At 41.0% G+C, this 16,983-nt stretch overlaps 1 protein-coding gene across 4 annotated transcripts in view; it reads right to left on the reverse strand.

Moving 5' to 3' along the window:
* STON2 (stonin 2) overlaps positions 1–16,983 on the reverse strand; it is a 73,744-nt gene that overhangs the window by 37,900 nt on the left and 18,861 nt on the right. For all 4 annotated transcript variants that reach the window (XM_021400917.1, XM_021400916.1, XM_021400919.1 and 1 more), the window contains exon 4: positions 13,149–13,346. In XM_021400917.1, coding sequence (XP_021256592.1) covers positions 13,149–13,346 — 198 coding nt within the window. The remainder of the gene's footprint in view (positions 1–13,148; positions 13,347–16,983) is intronic.

The following is a 16,983-nucleotide window of genomic DNA, read 5'->3' on the forward strand; positions in this document are numbered from 1 at the left end:
CATTTGTCTTAAAAAGATATTCACCGACTTGAGTGGTATTTTCACAAATTATGAGAATTAAATGGGACTGGAATCATAGTGTTAGAGTATAAGGAATATAGAGTGAGTATTTTTGTTTGTTTTTGAGGATAGGAGGATTGAATGAATTTAGAAAGAATGAAAATATCCTGAAAATTTTCATTCAGAAATTTGAATTTTAAAGTTAACACATGTTTTCTTCAGCAGAAACAGAGATACAGACAAACACTGCAGCTTCAGGTTTCTGCTAGGTGCAAAATTCATTATCTCTAAAGAAAACTAAATTTCACTGTAGTGCACTTCAACTTAGCATTAGCTACTACTGTAGTTGGTATTTATATTTTCAGAGACTTCCATTACTTTGTTACTTTGCAATAATCCTACTGTGATTATCCAATCAATGAACAGGTGTTTAAATTCTTAAGAAGATTTTGAAGAAATTCTCCAAGTCCTCACCCAAGAAAAGGGAATGAGAGTATCTTTGTCCATTTTTCTTTCACCGATAGCAGGCAAAATGCAGCAGGTTAACCTGCTAGGAAGAGGCTGAAGTAACCTGCATTTCAGCATTTCTAAGTGGAAAAGTATTAATACAACACCCAGAAATGAAAAAGCAGACAGAAGGAGAGAACATCTTGAGGAGGAGGAAGAGAAAATGGACTCTGTGGATAAAAGAACAATTCTTAGAGCTAGGTGATGGATTTCAGAGCTTTCAGCAACTGAAGTTTTATATCTACCCAGAATGTCTCTGCTTCATAGATGTATAAAACTAACATAACACACACACACACAAAAGAAATCCTAGACAGCTCTAGGAATTCAGACAAAGGCTGCACGCGTAGAAGTTTTGCCTTATTTTCATAAGTGGGTGTTTCAGTGCAGTTTGTACAACAGACACTCTACTGAGATGTGCAGAAAATATCTTGAAGTGATTTACTAAAATCTAGGAAATGCGTAATGCTGGCAGTTCTGGAGGAAAAGAATGACCTCACCTATGATCTTATCTACAGAAAATACTGCAGTTTCCAACAAAAAATGGACTTTACTAACTGAAGAATGAACCTTCTATCCTGAAATAAGAGTCACTTCTGGGAAACAATACACAATATTTCTAAATGCACACAAAGACCAGCAGGTGAAAATAGCCTTTTCTCCTTAAAACTCCAAGAACGTGTAAGGAGGCAGTATCATTTACAATGATAGTACCCAAAACAGAACTGTCTTTCATCAGGAAGCCTTTGCTGGCTCCCATTTCTCTTCAGAAAAGAGCCATGAGACTTGAGAGTTATTTTGAAACTTCTTCATCAAAGAGTGGATGGGCTGATGTGGACTAAGGTCGTTTCATTCTTAACACAGTAAAAAAGAACACAAACGAAGACAAAAAGCTATGGCCTATACAGTTCTGCCCTTGTATGTCCCTGCTTCTCACTTCTTCCCTGGAAAAATAAATCAAGGAGGGCTGGAGCTGAGTTTCCAGCTATTAAAGAAGCCTGGAAGAGCCTGGTCACATGCTGTTTGACTTCAGATCTCCTCACCAGCAAGCCTCAGCAAGTAAAGAGTTAACATCAAGAGTCTTCCCTCACTGAAGATAACCTCATCAGATGGGATGAGTTCTTCCTACTGAGTTAAATTTCTTTTCAACTAGCAGACACAGAGCTGCTGGCTCAGGCAAAACCCAGTCTCTCTTCACACCTGCTTGCTCCATTAGTTCAGCCGCTGGGCTGCTTGGAGGCATGAGACAAACTGGTTTTGTTCTGTGGACACAGCTGGACTGTCAATCTTGGCAGCACAGCTATCCCTGTCCACTCAGCAGACCTGGCAGAGGATGGAGGGCGCAGCCAGAGGACTGAGGCAGCTCCCAGCTCCATGCAGCAGCAGGCTGCAAGAGGCCTTGCAGGGTTGAGAGCATGGCCTGAGCAGACTGCAGCTCTGGAGGACAGCCTCCAGAAACCTGCTGTGCCTGGTGTCCCTCACTATGGCTCTTGCAAACTGCACAACACCTACATGTGAGAACAAGGAAGAAACTGCACGGATCTTCAGCACCTAGGTCTCTTACTAAGTGAACTGCCTGGGGAAAGTAGATGATGCTGAAGATACTTTCTCTGCATTTCCACAACACTCTTGCCCTTCCTAAAGGCCCCTCACCACCACATCACTGTTTAGTGCCTTGCATCTGACTCTGCACTGTTACTGAGATGCCATCTGGTGTCAATGCCTTAACTGATGGAGCATGGACCTCCCTTAGCTAACCCACCTTGACCTTTATAGCAGCTCAGTTCACCTGACACTGTTTGTCTCTCAACACATATGTGACTAATTAGGAAATCAAATACTTTCACAATGTTTGAACTATCTTGTGACAAACAGGCTTGTCCCTGCAAGTCCAGGACAAAAAGCAGCCAAAGGAGCTCAAGCAGATTTCTGAGAAAAATCACTGGATCCTGTAATTTCAAACTGAGTAAAGATGGAAAGTGTACCTACAGGATTTGACAACATCATGGGGAGGCTCTCATAGCACTTGTTTATATCTGAAGAATTTACAGTGGCACAGGTTTAAGCATACATGTGTGACCTTAACAGTGCTCTGAGTACATACCTGTGCTGCAGATCCCTGTCCCTGTGTCTTCACTGCTTTTGTAGCCATGCTAAATCAAACAGAAAGCTGCTCACAAATGACACAATCTGTATTTGCTTTAAGGTCAGACATACCCACAAAGCCTAAAGTCTACCATCAGCAATGGCTGACCTGCGTGAGCAGAGATAACAACTGCACAGCCCTGCTTAAGCCTTCCCAGCTAATTGTAGCAGATTGCCTTGTTACAAATACAGTCTTTAATGCAGTGCACGTTGGTGGCTTTACCAAGAAATGGATATTGCACTGACTGAGATGAAGAAGCATGATGAAAATTGCAGAGTCCAGTTACAGCATTTGCTGGAGAGACACTCCAACATTCAAAAAAGGGGAACAATGTACGCGCAACTGCGTCAATGGAGTGAAATACCTTTTTTGTTTCCCCCTCCTTGGAGACTAAGAATTCAAAAGGTTTGCAGAGAATCTTGCAGGTCTCCCAGGATACCCCATAGTACACACTAATAATGTGTTGCTGGAGGCAACCAAGCCTGAACAAACAAATTAGTCCGGGGGAGGAGGAGTGATGGGTTCATGAAAGCAAAACCTCCAATAAAGCCCCTCTATTTCTTTTGTGTAAACTTTCCCACCCAGATCCTAATTTTGCCTGACTAGCAAAGGGCCCACCATCAGGAAAGTGCAGCACAGCACCCTGGGTGGAGCTTATGTCCCACTTTTGCAGCCAGCTCCCTGTGCTGCAGGCAAAGCCCCGTGGCCATGACCGGCAGTGAGGCAATGAAGCTGGCATGCCAGCTGCCACCTCAGATCAGTGAATGCCCTCCAGCTGTCTGTTCCACCGGCCAGACCCCATGCCCAGAGCACTCTCTGGGCCCTGCATGCCATGCTCTGTTCTGTTCAGATCCCTCCCAGAGACTCCTGCCTACCACAAAGTATACAAACGCATGGTTAGGTGGAGGCAGAATATAATGGGCACAACCATATGGAAATCTTCTTACTCTTTGCACATTTCTGGTGGTTTTTTTTCTGGAGAAGGACCTGGCTGCAGATTTTGCTGAAGAGATTCAAGAATATTGTTGGTGCTTATGCAAGAACATTAATTTATTTCCCTTCATTCAAAACTGAGTCTTATCACATATTTCCTGGTTAAGAACATGTACATCTCAGCACCACGCTCACCTTTATGCAACTGCATAAAAAAGAAATCCAAAAAAGAAGATTCAGATCTGGGGACACACTGAAAAAAAGTTTATGTGAAATGGACTAAAGGTGGGCAGCTTGTGCCATGTACATATTCTTTAGAGACAGAGTTATATGGATAGAGAGTATTTTAACACTAACAGACCTCCACAATTAATGACCGTACAAGATATACTCCATGTTTTTAAAAGACTCAGATCTATCAGATCAGCCTGAATACAGACTCAGAGCTACCGTGCTCCCTCTGCCCACTTCAGCATTGCTGTGTAAGGCCATCCTCTTTACAAAGTGAGCCAGAAGATTAGGACTTTTAAAGGCCCATTTTAACATAATGTGAAACCCAGGAAAGTGGCAAGTCTAAGCTTACATCTCATCTGCATCTCAGATAACAACCAAATGACCTACTTGCTAAACACCTATTTTAGCATGTCTATTTTATATGATGAGATCCTTTGTTAAGAGCCACCAACCTCCTTGTCCTACACTTCACTTCTCACTTTGGTATGGAGCACCAAAGACACCTAAGTGTTAACTTATCTGAGTTTATGATGCTTATACACTGAATTATTCCATGGCCCCAGAATCTGCCTTAGGGTGTTTCAGGAAACTGTGCACTGTGTAATTGCCATTCCATTACTGCATTTTTGAAAATGATCAACAAACCCTCATGCTAGAGCCAAAAGGTGTCCATTACAGGCACCCACCTTCTCAGATCCTACCTACACAAAGATTTCCACCAGTGAGAAGATTACTACAGGTGGCTGAGAAGATTACTACAGGTGGCCGCACCCAAAGGGTCTCACAGTGATTGCAACAAGTTACTCCTCTTTCCGGTGCCAGTGCACTTCCTTGTGCGTGCATACACCAAGGCAGCTAAAAGCAGAATGTAAATGGCACCCAAAGGTGTGGGACTGCCAGGCATGGCAGACTGCTAGGTCTCCCGTGCCAGAGGCAGAGATTGTTTGCTCTGTCTCCAACAGCTGGCACAGCCCAGCTCCTTGCCCCTGGTCCTGCCAAGTGTGTGGGCAGCCTGTTCAGCCCGCATCACAGCCCTCACAGCAAGTGGACCAGGAAACGTCCAGCTCCTGCTCCTCTCCTCACCTTTCTTGGCCCTGCTGCTCCACTTCCCATGGCAGAAGCAGGGCCCAGCTTCAGCTGCACTCCCACTCCCATCCTCCGCTCTGAGGGAACCAGCATGAATGCTGCAGAGGCAGGCAATATATCCTCAGGCATGGGGAAGCAGAAAGCAGCAAAGAGCGGATGAAGTGGAGGAGAAATGACAAGGTCCTGACCATATCAACAGCCCCCTACCAGGCCAGAGCCCCCATCCCACCTCCCCACTCCACTTCTAGCCCTGCCCACCTCCAGCTCCATGCTCCTCATCCTTCAACCTGCTCCTGGTTTGTGTTAACAAGATGACTTACTTTATCAGCATCTCCATCTAATTCTCCCCTACAATAAGGACTCTCACTGACAACAAATGCCCAATAGAGGTAATACAGGACTACTCTACCTGGAAAGCTGAGTCTTGACAGGCCCTACCTTCCTTACAACTAACTTTTGGCAGTTACGTTGCATACTGTACCTAAGCAAACCATATATATGTATGTATAAAGTGCAAGGATGTGGGGCTGAAGTGAAAATTAAACATCAACACATCTAGATATTGCACCAAAATTAATGAATACTTGGCCACTATTCTTTAGTGTGAATGATGATGCAGAATGTAGTGATAAGAGCACAGAAGGCAGGACAGATAATCAGTAGGGGGTGGAAATGAAAATTAACATTAATGAAGTAAGAAAATATTTTTAAGAGGTTACTGTACTCAGATCAGGAGGTCTGATAAGCTCCATTCCTAAACTCTGACAGAACTGACAAATGCAACTACAGCTTTGATCTCAAGGACTTTAAAAGAATCAGTTCAGATGGGAGTGGTACGACAGAACTGCAGAACAGCATACATAGTGACTATATTTGCAAGGAGTAAAAATGTCACTGGAAAATAACAAGGCTGAAAATCAGACTGCAATACTGTGCAAGACTTTGTAATGAAAAAGTGAAAAGATGAAAAAGGGATGGAATCTAGTTTTAAAAGAGTTAGTTTGTTGCAGCTAAACCTAAGAGACTTCTTTGACAACTGATTCTCTAGACCAAAGATAGATCCATCTGCATTAGAAAAAGCATATCATGTAGTACCAGCTGGGAAAGAGTTCAAAGGGAGTATTAGGACAAAAACAAGAACCGATTTTGAAGTAAGAAAACCATTATGCTTTAAGAGAAATATTAAGTTAGAGCAGCTACAACTTGAATTTCTTTAAGATTAAGACTACTTTTATCTACATTTTAATTATGATAATGGTACAGAAATGAGCACGCTAATGGTATTTGCTGAATGCAAAGGAGGAATGGGCTGAATAAAGGAAGTTCTAAACGTCATACAGAAAGGAGCAGATAGTCTTGAGGACTTGAGCAACAGAAATGGGATAAAAAACATAACAAACAATATAAACTTTATAATTCTGGCATTTATGGATGGCTGCATTTGTAGTGATGATGGAACTCATCAATTAGATTTGAAACAAAGCAATCTAGGGCAATGCAAGTCCATCTGAATAGGACGAAAGAGTACTTGCTTGATGCACTAGTATAAAAGAAAATAAGATCCTGGGATATACCAAAGAGGCAATTCCAGAAGACAGGAAAATAGTAATGTTGTGATATCAGGCTACGGCGTTACCTCATTCTGTGGAGTTTGGATCAAAACAACTGAGAAAGATTAATTCAGACAGGACCACAAGCAGAGACTGGCTAGCTAGGAGAGAAGAAAGAAGAACCAGAATACTAAAGAGATTGTCTTGTTCAGTTCAGCAAAATGAAAACAGAGAAGGATATAATTACATTGTATAAATACATTACAGGGGCTTGCATTGGAGAGGGCAAAAAGCTATTTAAAAGACAATATTGGCATGCAAACAAGTACATAGGAAGTGGTCATGAATACATTTACACTGGTGTATTGGGAAATATCTTCCATTCCTATGATCTTAAATGAATCATGTTTAAAATCTCTCTGAAGTTTAAATGTGAAAACATACCACTTTTAATATAATTGGTGACTAAAGTCTGCACTTAAATGGTATAACTTCTGCAAAGCCTGTAACGTGCATGAGGACACCAAGCTATAGGACTTATGTTGAAGTGACTTCTGCCATTGTAGGTACAAAACTAAACAGCTAGCTTTGGAGAGGAGCACACGTGAAATTTTCGCTTGCCATAACTGGAACAGTTAAGACCTGAGTATTTTGCAAGTAGTTTTAGGTACCAAATCCAAATCTGGACTCCTTCACAAGAGGTGCTGAGCACTTGAAATCTGGGCCCTGCTGGGATTTTAAAAGTCAAATACTAAGTGATTAATTCATATCAATCACCACAAGATTTACAGAATCACAGAATCATAGGGGTTGGAAGGGACCTCAGGAGATCATCTAGTCCAACGCCCCTGCTAAAGCACATTACCCTACAGTGGGTTGCACAGGAAAGCATCCTGGTGGGTTTTGAATATCTCCAGAGAAGGAGATTCCATAACATCTCTAGGCATCCTGTTTCAGTGCTCTGTCACCCTCACAGTATAGAAGTAAAGAAGTTCTTTCTCATGTTCATATGAAAATTCCTGTGCTCCAGTTCGCGCCCACTGCAGATGAAGACACTGAACAAGACCACTGTCAAACAAGTGCAATACCATTAGGAAGCCTATGACAAGTAAACTGGATTGGCATTCATGTCCCAAAATACAGGATCACAATTCTCAGTTTTAGTAACCAAAGTCAGAATGAACAAAGTAGCCTTAAATCTCTTAGTCTTATCTAACAAGCACAGTCATAATGCAAATACCAGTTTATATTTACTATATTTAAGATTAGGTAAGAGGATTTTGGTCTCATCTGACAAAAATAAGGACAATTAATCCCAAATTGCTTCTAACAACAAATAAATATGGTCATTCTGCAAGATTCATGTCACATCTGTGCTCCAACATTATTTGGTTTGATCGAGACTAGGCAAGCTTAGAAGTGGAAGTGTTCAAGTAGAGGCACACATCAACAGTCTTCCTGCAACGCTCATATATAACTGTGGTCATGTTTTGGCTTGAAAATCAGTAAGTGTCACATATTTTCCCTAACATAGGGGCCAAATAAAAGAACAAGGGAGGCAGAAGGTCTGATAAAATTAAACATCAAAAATAATCAAGGTAAGATTTTAAGTGGGCACAGAAGAATAAGTTGTCAATATTGAAGGTAGATGTTTTGTTTAACTTATTCCTGAGACGATGCTGCTGAAGACTGACACTGATGTTTTCCACATCCGTATTGTACCAAAGAGTCTGATGCTAAAAGATGCCTCAGTGCTCTTCACTCCTAGTGGCTGTAAATTCAGAAGAAATTTAGAATTGCACCGAACAAACTCAGTTTTTCTTCTCCCTACACTCAATCATAGGTGGCCACAGAATGCAAGTATTCAATCTCCAATTATGCCTCAAACTGAAACACCCTGCCCAGCCGCAAAATCTCCGGCTGAACTCTTCTAGCTTATCACACCAGCATGTGGCTTTCTGCACATTAGAGAGCAATTGAAGCCAACATAAATGGCTGAGGAATCACAGCATTGCAAACACAAACACAGGGCTTTGTCACCTAGCTTGCCTCACTGGCATGAGATGAACTACAGAGCAACTACTCACATCTATTCTCTAGGGATATTGCCTACGTAAAGGGAGATTAGCAATTCAGACACATGACAGGGGCTGGAATTCTGTCTGCTTTCCTTTCACTTGCTCCAACTACATATAAACATAAGTGATTAGGCATGGAAATTGCAACATTCATAGAGAACACCACGTAGGCTCAGCACTAAGCTCTTTTATAACCAAGTGTATACCTGCCATAAATCCACAGTACCTGTGGCCTGCACTTCAGAATAGCCATGAGGAAAAACTCTTATGCCCAGCACCTCATCTAAGAGATGCTCCATTCACTGTTTGCAGCACAGGGCCAACAACACAGAAAAAATCAGAACTGAATCTACACTGGTGAACAGGCAAGAAAACATTTGATTAGACAGCAGAATAATTCTCTCTAAATATGTATATGTCCATACATATTTTTTTATTTATTTTTAGAAAAATGTTTTTAATTGAAACGCTCCTACACAGAAATGAAAATCAGACCCAGTTCTTTAAAACCATCACTTTCTCCTTTTGTATTTTACCTCTTTCCTGCCTGAGACCTCATGTTTTTGAGGATGCAAAGAGGCCAGACTAACTCACAGGATCAGGCAGGATAAAACACAGCCTAGCAGGAATTAGTAGGAGCAGATCCTTTTGAGCTTTCCTCCAACTCTTTCTTCCTATGAGAGCAATGCTTTTTCCTCTTCTCCTGCATCCTGAAACTCCCTGTCATTCCTGAAGAAAAAGCAAGAAGCTGATAGTCCTACAGCAGCTGAAACCATTCTTCTTTGAGAGGCAGGGAAACAGAGAAGATAACTAATCAGAGTTATTTTACAGGGCAGAGATGAGGCAGATATTGAACCTTTTAGGTTAGGGGACTACATTTAGCCTCAGCTGAGGTCACAAGAGTTGGAAGAGTTGAGCTCACTGACATCTCAATTCTGTTTTAAGTTTTATCAGTAGGACAATCCTTTTTTGAAACTTAAAGAATTGCATGTTAGAAACATGAAGGATAGCTGAACAGCTGCAAGTTTTGCTGTAGTTGATGTTAATCAGAAAAATATTACAGATATACTTGCTGTGGTTATGGGTTGGGTGCAGAAAAGAGTGGGTGAGGTTCTTTGGCCTGAGATATGCAGGAGGTCGGATTAGATGAAGATAATGATATCATAGTCCTCTCTTCTGACCTTGAAGCCAGATGGGTGCAGACCCAAACATGTTTCATAATTCTCTCTACTGAATAGATAGAAATACACTTTGGCTTATTGTGGTACCTGTTCTTTTTTCATTCTAAAACTTCTGCCTTCTGCTGACAGATTTCCTGTCCCTTTCCTTCTTGCCATAAGTAGGGACTAAGGCAGTGATCTTATTTCTCTTGCTGCTCTACTGCTTATTCTTGTAATCTTCAGCCTGCTTCATAGTCAAGACTGCCATGTGACTGTAAGACAACAACCTTACAATGGGCCAGCCTGCACAGCTGAGCCCCTGGTTCCTCCAATGCAAAACAGGGAAGAGGATTCAACACCTCTGCAGATGACAAAGAGATATTTAGGTTCTTTAAAGCAGTCATTAAAGGTTAAAGAAGAACTGATTTCCAGTACACAGGTCTGATTTGGGATCACAGCTTCTTTCTCCCTCAAATTATCTAGACCTAGCTTTCTAGTTCTACCTCACGTATACAGTAAATAAGTTAGAAATGTCTTGAAAAAAATGCTGGACTAAAATTGGATTATAGAACTTTTAAATTGCTAGCAGGTGGCTGATGGCTGGAAGAAAAAAAACCCTGCTTCTGACATTGAACAAGGAGAAGAACATGTTTTGGGTTCCATCTGCTCCTCTTGTTGTTGAGTCCCCTCCTCCATGAGGGCAGTTTTATACTCCTCCATGCAGACCCTGCAGCAGGCTCTGGCAGGCTCTCCCATACAAAATTTGTTCTGTGTCTGCAATTTGGACACCAGAACATGCTGGTTAATATTTACACAGCATTGCTGAAGTACATTTCTGGGCAGAAGTCAGTAACTGTCAGCATCTGCGATTTTCCTCTTTGCTCTGGTTATTAATGTTCATTGTCTTCAGAGCTTGTAACAATGCTTGTAGCCTTTTTCTGGCATCCAATGCAAACACATTGCACAGCTGTATAATCTGTTCAAATTTGCTGATTTGAAACTTACAGAACACCATTCCTTGCAATTATCATATCAGGACTCTGTATGTAGCTGGCCAAAATCAGAGAAACAATATTTGTATGAGAACTACTGTATAAAAGACAAGGGGCAAGGTCTGAAAAGTTAGTGCTGCAGTTAGTTCTTACTCTTCATTACCTTCAAGAAATAGCTGGAGCTGAGCTTGCCAAAATCGTCTTTTCCAAGCTTTGTTTTTAAAGCAGCAGAATCCACTCAATACATACAGTTTATTTTAGAAATAACAAAACTCTAGAAGTTAATTCCATGTGTTATTTATTAACTTTCTGAATTTTGAGCAGCTATGGGTCACACATGCAACCTTCTATCTCCGAACAGGCAGATGTGTTTAGAAAACAATAACACAGTAATTCCCTCATAATCCCAATAGTCCTTCAGTTTTAGGAGAATGCCAAACAGTGCAACTGATCACCAAGCCAAACTGTCAACAGCAAACCTGGCGTTTGCAGCTCTCCTTAGATACAAATCAGAACAGAAACTATTACAGAACTGACAACAAAGCACCTAAAATACATATTACATGTCAACAAGGCTATATGCATACGTCTGTATCTACTCACCTACAGGTAAACAGATAGGTAATGTTTACATCTGTCTATATCATATATATATATCTATAAACATATCTATATCCTATATCTATCTACATTTCTATGATAATAGACTATTGTCCTATTACGTATAAAATAATATATAATTAATCTTATCTATTTCATTATATATGTATATATCTTATATATAAGATTTATTTTTTAATTAAGTAAACATTTAAGACATTTAATTAAATTATTTTAGAGAAGAACAGTGACATGCAGAAATTCAAGGCAAGCTGAGTAAAGGAGACACTGTTTTAATGCAAAACATTTATTGGTGAGGTATTTATGCACAACCTCACAGCAGATCTTGAGGCTTCCAGATCTCAAATCACAGCTACAAGACGGACCCCCCTTGCTCTGCTTATGTGTAGACATTTGGCCTTTTTTGAAAATGGAGGCAGGCATCCATTTCAGAATGAATAAATACTTCAATTGTATCAGCAACAGAGATGTCCTGTGTTTCTTATCTAGCAGAGCAGAGCACAAATGGCACAAGTTCCTGCTTCTTTCAGTGCTTTTTGATCCAAGCTGAGCAACATAGCAATGCATGGTAGGAAGCTCTGAAGCAACAGACCCCTTTACTAGCACCAAATACAGCTTCCAAAGCACTGTGAAACCCCAGCTGCGTGGCGTTGTAAAGTGCTTGTTGTTATAACCATATAAACATGCCCATGTTATATGGACTGTCTGCTATCACTTGATCCAAATTTATTGGCTAGCTGCTGCAGGCTGGAATGGCCCTTCAAACTGACAATTCACTGTAAAAGGCTCCTCGGTGCCTAAGATCAAACTAGAACAGACAATAAAGCACATCACCTTCCAGATGCACTGTGGCTGAAGAGCAAATCCTTGCTTCCAGCCCTACTCATGCAGTATTTACCTTTGCTGCTGTAAAACCCATCGTCTTTACAGGAAGTCACTAATCTTATCCTCACTCCATCTGTCAGCAGGCTTTCTGCACCCCCCCGCCCCTACAGTGAGGGTAAACACTGAGGTTGGGATTGCTCAGGTCTCTTCCATCTTTCCCAGATATCTTTGAGTTCACATCTTACATAAAGACACACTCTAGATAAAGCCTATGGGGCTGTTTTGCTTTTAAATTTTGTGCAAATTGTGAGAAAGTTGATAATCAGCCATTCTTACCCACTTAGAGCCTAACATTGCTGGACACTATGAAGCACATTGTCACTGGTGGGACTCAGCTCCATGTATGTCTGCATTCAGACTTATCTCAGGCTTTTATCTGTTCCCACACAAAGCCCTGTGCTCTGAACTTTGACTTGCAGTTGATGCTTAAGCATTTTGCATGCTTTTTTCAGCAAATACACCTGCCTTAATGTCCAATCTTGTTTCACTGAACCATCAAATAATATCCATACTCAGGTGATCTTGCGCACCTTACGAAGGGGATATATGGCCTCAGTGAGGTTTAGGAAATCCATTCTCTCAACACATTGTTACACTCACCACCTGAGAGAAACACACATTATTAAACACCTGACATGTCTGAGCTATTATGGCAGAAGCAAATTGGTTTTCATCAGACTGGGAAGCCACCACCTTCCTCAGAGTGGGCTGGATAGCTTCCAAGACACTGCAGGTGTTTGCGGGAGCTCCAGGAATTGCCTTGGGATTCTCCACAAAGCATGGGTGTGTCATTCCAGGTGTGCTTACTTGGGAACTGGACCAGAAAAATGCATTAGACTGCCTAATCTTTGAGCTTCTTCTGCTTTGGATCCATTCCCTGCATCTCACTTCAGAGAACAGTGTTTGAATAACATCAAAAATATTGAGACAGAAAAATTTGAAGGCATTCCTCTTACCAGCTGAATCTGCCGCAGATGTTCCACCACTCGTCAGGTCCTCAGTATTAACTGATCGCAGATCTGTGTAGGAAGGAGCAATGCTAGGGCTGCTGGTGTCCTCTGAGTTGGTTGTCCAGCTGCTCTCTGATGCATGGGCTTGCCTCTCCAAAGAGTTGGAGGAGGGGAAAGTCCAGCTGGTTGCCTTTGGTGGAGACGCTGCACACAGGAAACAAACAGGCACCAGTGAGATTCGCAGGGCAATCACCCAGAAGCAGATGATCACAGCTATTCCAAAGATACGCTACAGGACCCTACTGAGACTCTGTAAATTCCAACAACCACACCAACACAGTTATTTTTTAACAACACACAGTAACTTAACTAATGCCTGGCACTGTTAACTTCTATTGTGTGCCTTGCACCCCATACTGCTGGCTGCTGCTGGCTTTCCTGTTGTTCAAACATTGTAGAAGAAGCAATGTTACAAAACAGTAAGATTTCATGTTTCTGCCACTGCTGAGAAGATCTGAGTACCTGTGTTGTGCAACACAGTGGAGTTCTTAGAATATCAAAAAGTGGTTTTATTATATTTAGTTAAGGATCTGTTATCAGTGACGTCCACTCAAATACGGTAGTCATCTTAAGAAAGCCCCACATGGTACTAGCATATAGAACTGGAACGACCTATAGATGTGAATTAGAAATGGCTTTTGTTTTCTGAATATGCAGGATGAAGTGCCCGGATCTGATCGAACTTCAAAAAATTTATGTTCAGTTTAGGCCAAAAATCTCGTTCTGCTCACTTGCCAGAATTTACACTTCAAACAGTAAGCCAAGGTTAACCATCACTGCATGTTGATTAAACAAGCGTATACATCCAATGCTATGAATGTGTATTGTGAACTACCTGCCCACAGTATCACTCAGATGTTAGGAACAATGGGCGACTCCAGTGAGGAGGGAAAAAAAAGATGCATTAAAAATTCTCCCTATACTTAGGAAAGGTACATTGATGAATTCTATTTTAAGCTTGGCATAGTAGCTGTTTTCTAAGTTAGTAAATCTGTGTTTATCTTTTAAATTAATAAGATCTAAGTGCATTCCAAAACAGCATTTGCAAAACTATGCGATACATACGTTCGCATCTCAGCATGTAATACATAACCAACCTTTATCAGGCTGAGAAACACTTTGGAAGAAAATGGCAAATTAACTTTCCAGAGGATTTCTCTCTCTCTTCTCCATAAAAATGGTGTGATGGGACACCATCTTCTTATGGAAATGTACATTTGCTGTGCACACAGAGAGACTACGCAAACAGTACTCGTAGGCTTACCAGCTCAAAAGTGCAAATTTATTTTATGTAGCTGTGCTATTACCCTCAGGTAGGCAAGCACTAATCTACTTGTATTTGTACAGCTGTGATCCTATGTGTTGAGCTGCTTCTGAGTAGCAGAAGAGGAGATGAGTTAGGAGATCTATCTCCTTATCAGACACGTTGACACTTACGTTGCAGCAACACAACCAAAAAATCCCCACTTCTCCATCCAGCACTTCTGCACTGTGCTGATGCCTGACAAGAAGTAATGACAAGTACAAAACTACAGTCTGCCAGTGTCTTGGCCCTTCTGTTGAATATCCTTTGAGGTATCTGAAGAGTCAACCCCAAAACTTTGCCTGAAGTGGCTTTGACAGAGAGAATGCTTCATGTGGACACAGAAGACAAGCTTAAAATCTGATCTCTGATCTGTATGCAAACCAGTAGCAAGAGTCATCTTTTTTTTTCTTAAGTGAGTTTTATAAAAAGGATCTTAGATGTAAATTTGCAGTGGTACTTAGTTTTCATTTTTTTAATGTATTAGATACATATAAGATTTGAGAAATCATATACAGTAATAACAACAATCTTTTTGCTAATTTGTTTTCCAAAAACAAATGTTACCTAATGAAGGAACCTAACTGGAACATTGTTGCAGAACACTTTGATATATTAATTTCACTCCAGGTAAGTTGTGCCACTTTGGAAGAAAACATTTTTTTTTCCAAGAAAGTGAATTTTATTTTGGGAAACAGCAACCACGGAGAGCTTTTCTGTAATACGCATTCTTTAGAACCTTACTATAGCCAACTTCCACCTACCATTGTCCTGGGTTCCTGACTATGGAACTGGAAATTTTTTCCCCATACAGAATTAAACAACTATCAATCTCAGAAAATGAGATAAGCTAAAGTAAATATCCACATGTTTAGGCCTCTCTTTAATGCTCCTGCTGCTCTCCAGCCTCCTGGAAGTGCTGAAACAATTCCTAAATGGCGTAGGTTGTTTTCCCTATTAATTTGGAATTCAGTCGATGTTAGTCAATGCAGAGGTAACACCGCCCAGTTGCAGCAATTCCCAGAAATCTGTTATTGTTGAAATACCAGTGCCAGAACTGTCCCTAAACTACAAATCCCTAAATTACAAATCCCATAGCATATGAAAAATCACCTCATTGTATCCTGAAATAACAACTGTTTCTTTCTGTTTGCATTTTACTTTTCTTGATCCATTTGTTTCTAATACACTGGCTTGGCTTTCAGTACTAATCTACTAATCAGTAGATCTACTTCTAAGCATTTGTTCCTTTTTGATGCTTCGAGAATGTATTCCTTGAACCTTGCACTGCATTCCAATTCACCTTGTTAGCATCAGCGCATTTTCCTCTCCTATCCTTCTTACATAGGATCTCAGATTTTCTTGATTTTAGGACAGCATCAGTTTGTTTAGTTTTCAGATGCTGATCTCGTGTTGTATGTACTTTCCATTTTCAGAGAGAACAGCACAAAACGGTTAAATTGAGATGTGCCTCACTGTGGGACAGTCTCTCAAGGGACATGCTGCGAGTCCAGCTCGAGCCATTTAAAACCACGGAGACAAAGCTCTTAAGAAGGAGTGGGGGGCATGGAGGAGATGATTGACAGATCTTGCCTTGCTCTAATTTTGGTGCTTTGCCAAATACCTAATTGAATTCAAGACTGCAGCTAAGACTGATAAAATATGAGATTGCCAGCTGGAGGCCCACTGTTGAACAAATGCAAATGGTTTGTCACCAGCTGGCTGTGATCATTTGCTGATTATGTAACGTTCATGATAGGAACATTTTGGGTGATTCTAGAATCTCAGATTTTATTTTTGATGTATAAGTTTGATGAGGCTGACTAGCTAGACAATAATTATGAGAAAAATCAGGTTTCTTCTTTTTTTCCAGCAAAGGGAGATGTGGAAGAGAGCAGCACAACACATCATTTCTGTGGCTAAATATTCCTATTGCCTGACTCAAGAGCTACTGTTTCCCAGGGAGAAAGCCACGTGATTTTGCAGCTGCCATTTGTCTATGCATGAATCTGAAAGGCAGAAATATTCAGAAAGAAAGATTTTGCTAAGCATTTACTCTGCCTGAACGTGGTAGAAACATTTACAGAAACGTCATAAATGAAGATAATTTCCACAGTAAGGCTCACACTATGTGCTTTTCATTTCTGCACCTCACGTTTTAACCTTTCTTCTCACCTTCTATGTTCTTTGTGCATGCTTTCAGTGCTGTTTCTTGCTATCAGTGCCTCTAGTTTCTGCTCCCTTGATAATGTTGTCACTTTTACCAGAACAACAAGGGTCCAGCATTACAACTTGCTTTTCTTTTAAACATACTACCTACAGGATAACCACTGCATGGCAGCTGCCCTTTAAATTAGTGTCTTTTTAGATGGTGAGCACTCTGGGACAAAGTTCACTTTCTGAGGAAGCCATGCAGCAATATCATGGCACTGAGGTCAGGAAGTAGCACCTTCCCCCCCAGCCCCTGGACCTGCCCTC

Source organism: Numida meleagris, chromosome 6 (genome assembly GCF_002078875.1).
Source record: "Numida meleagris isolate 19003 breed g44 Domestic line chromosome 6, NumMel1.0, whole genome shotgun sequence".
Lineage (NCBI taxonomy): Eukaryota > Metazoa > Chordata > Aves > Galliformes > Numididae > Numida > Numida meleagris.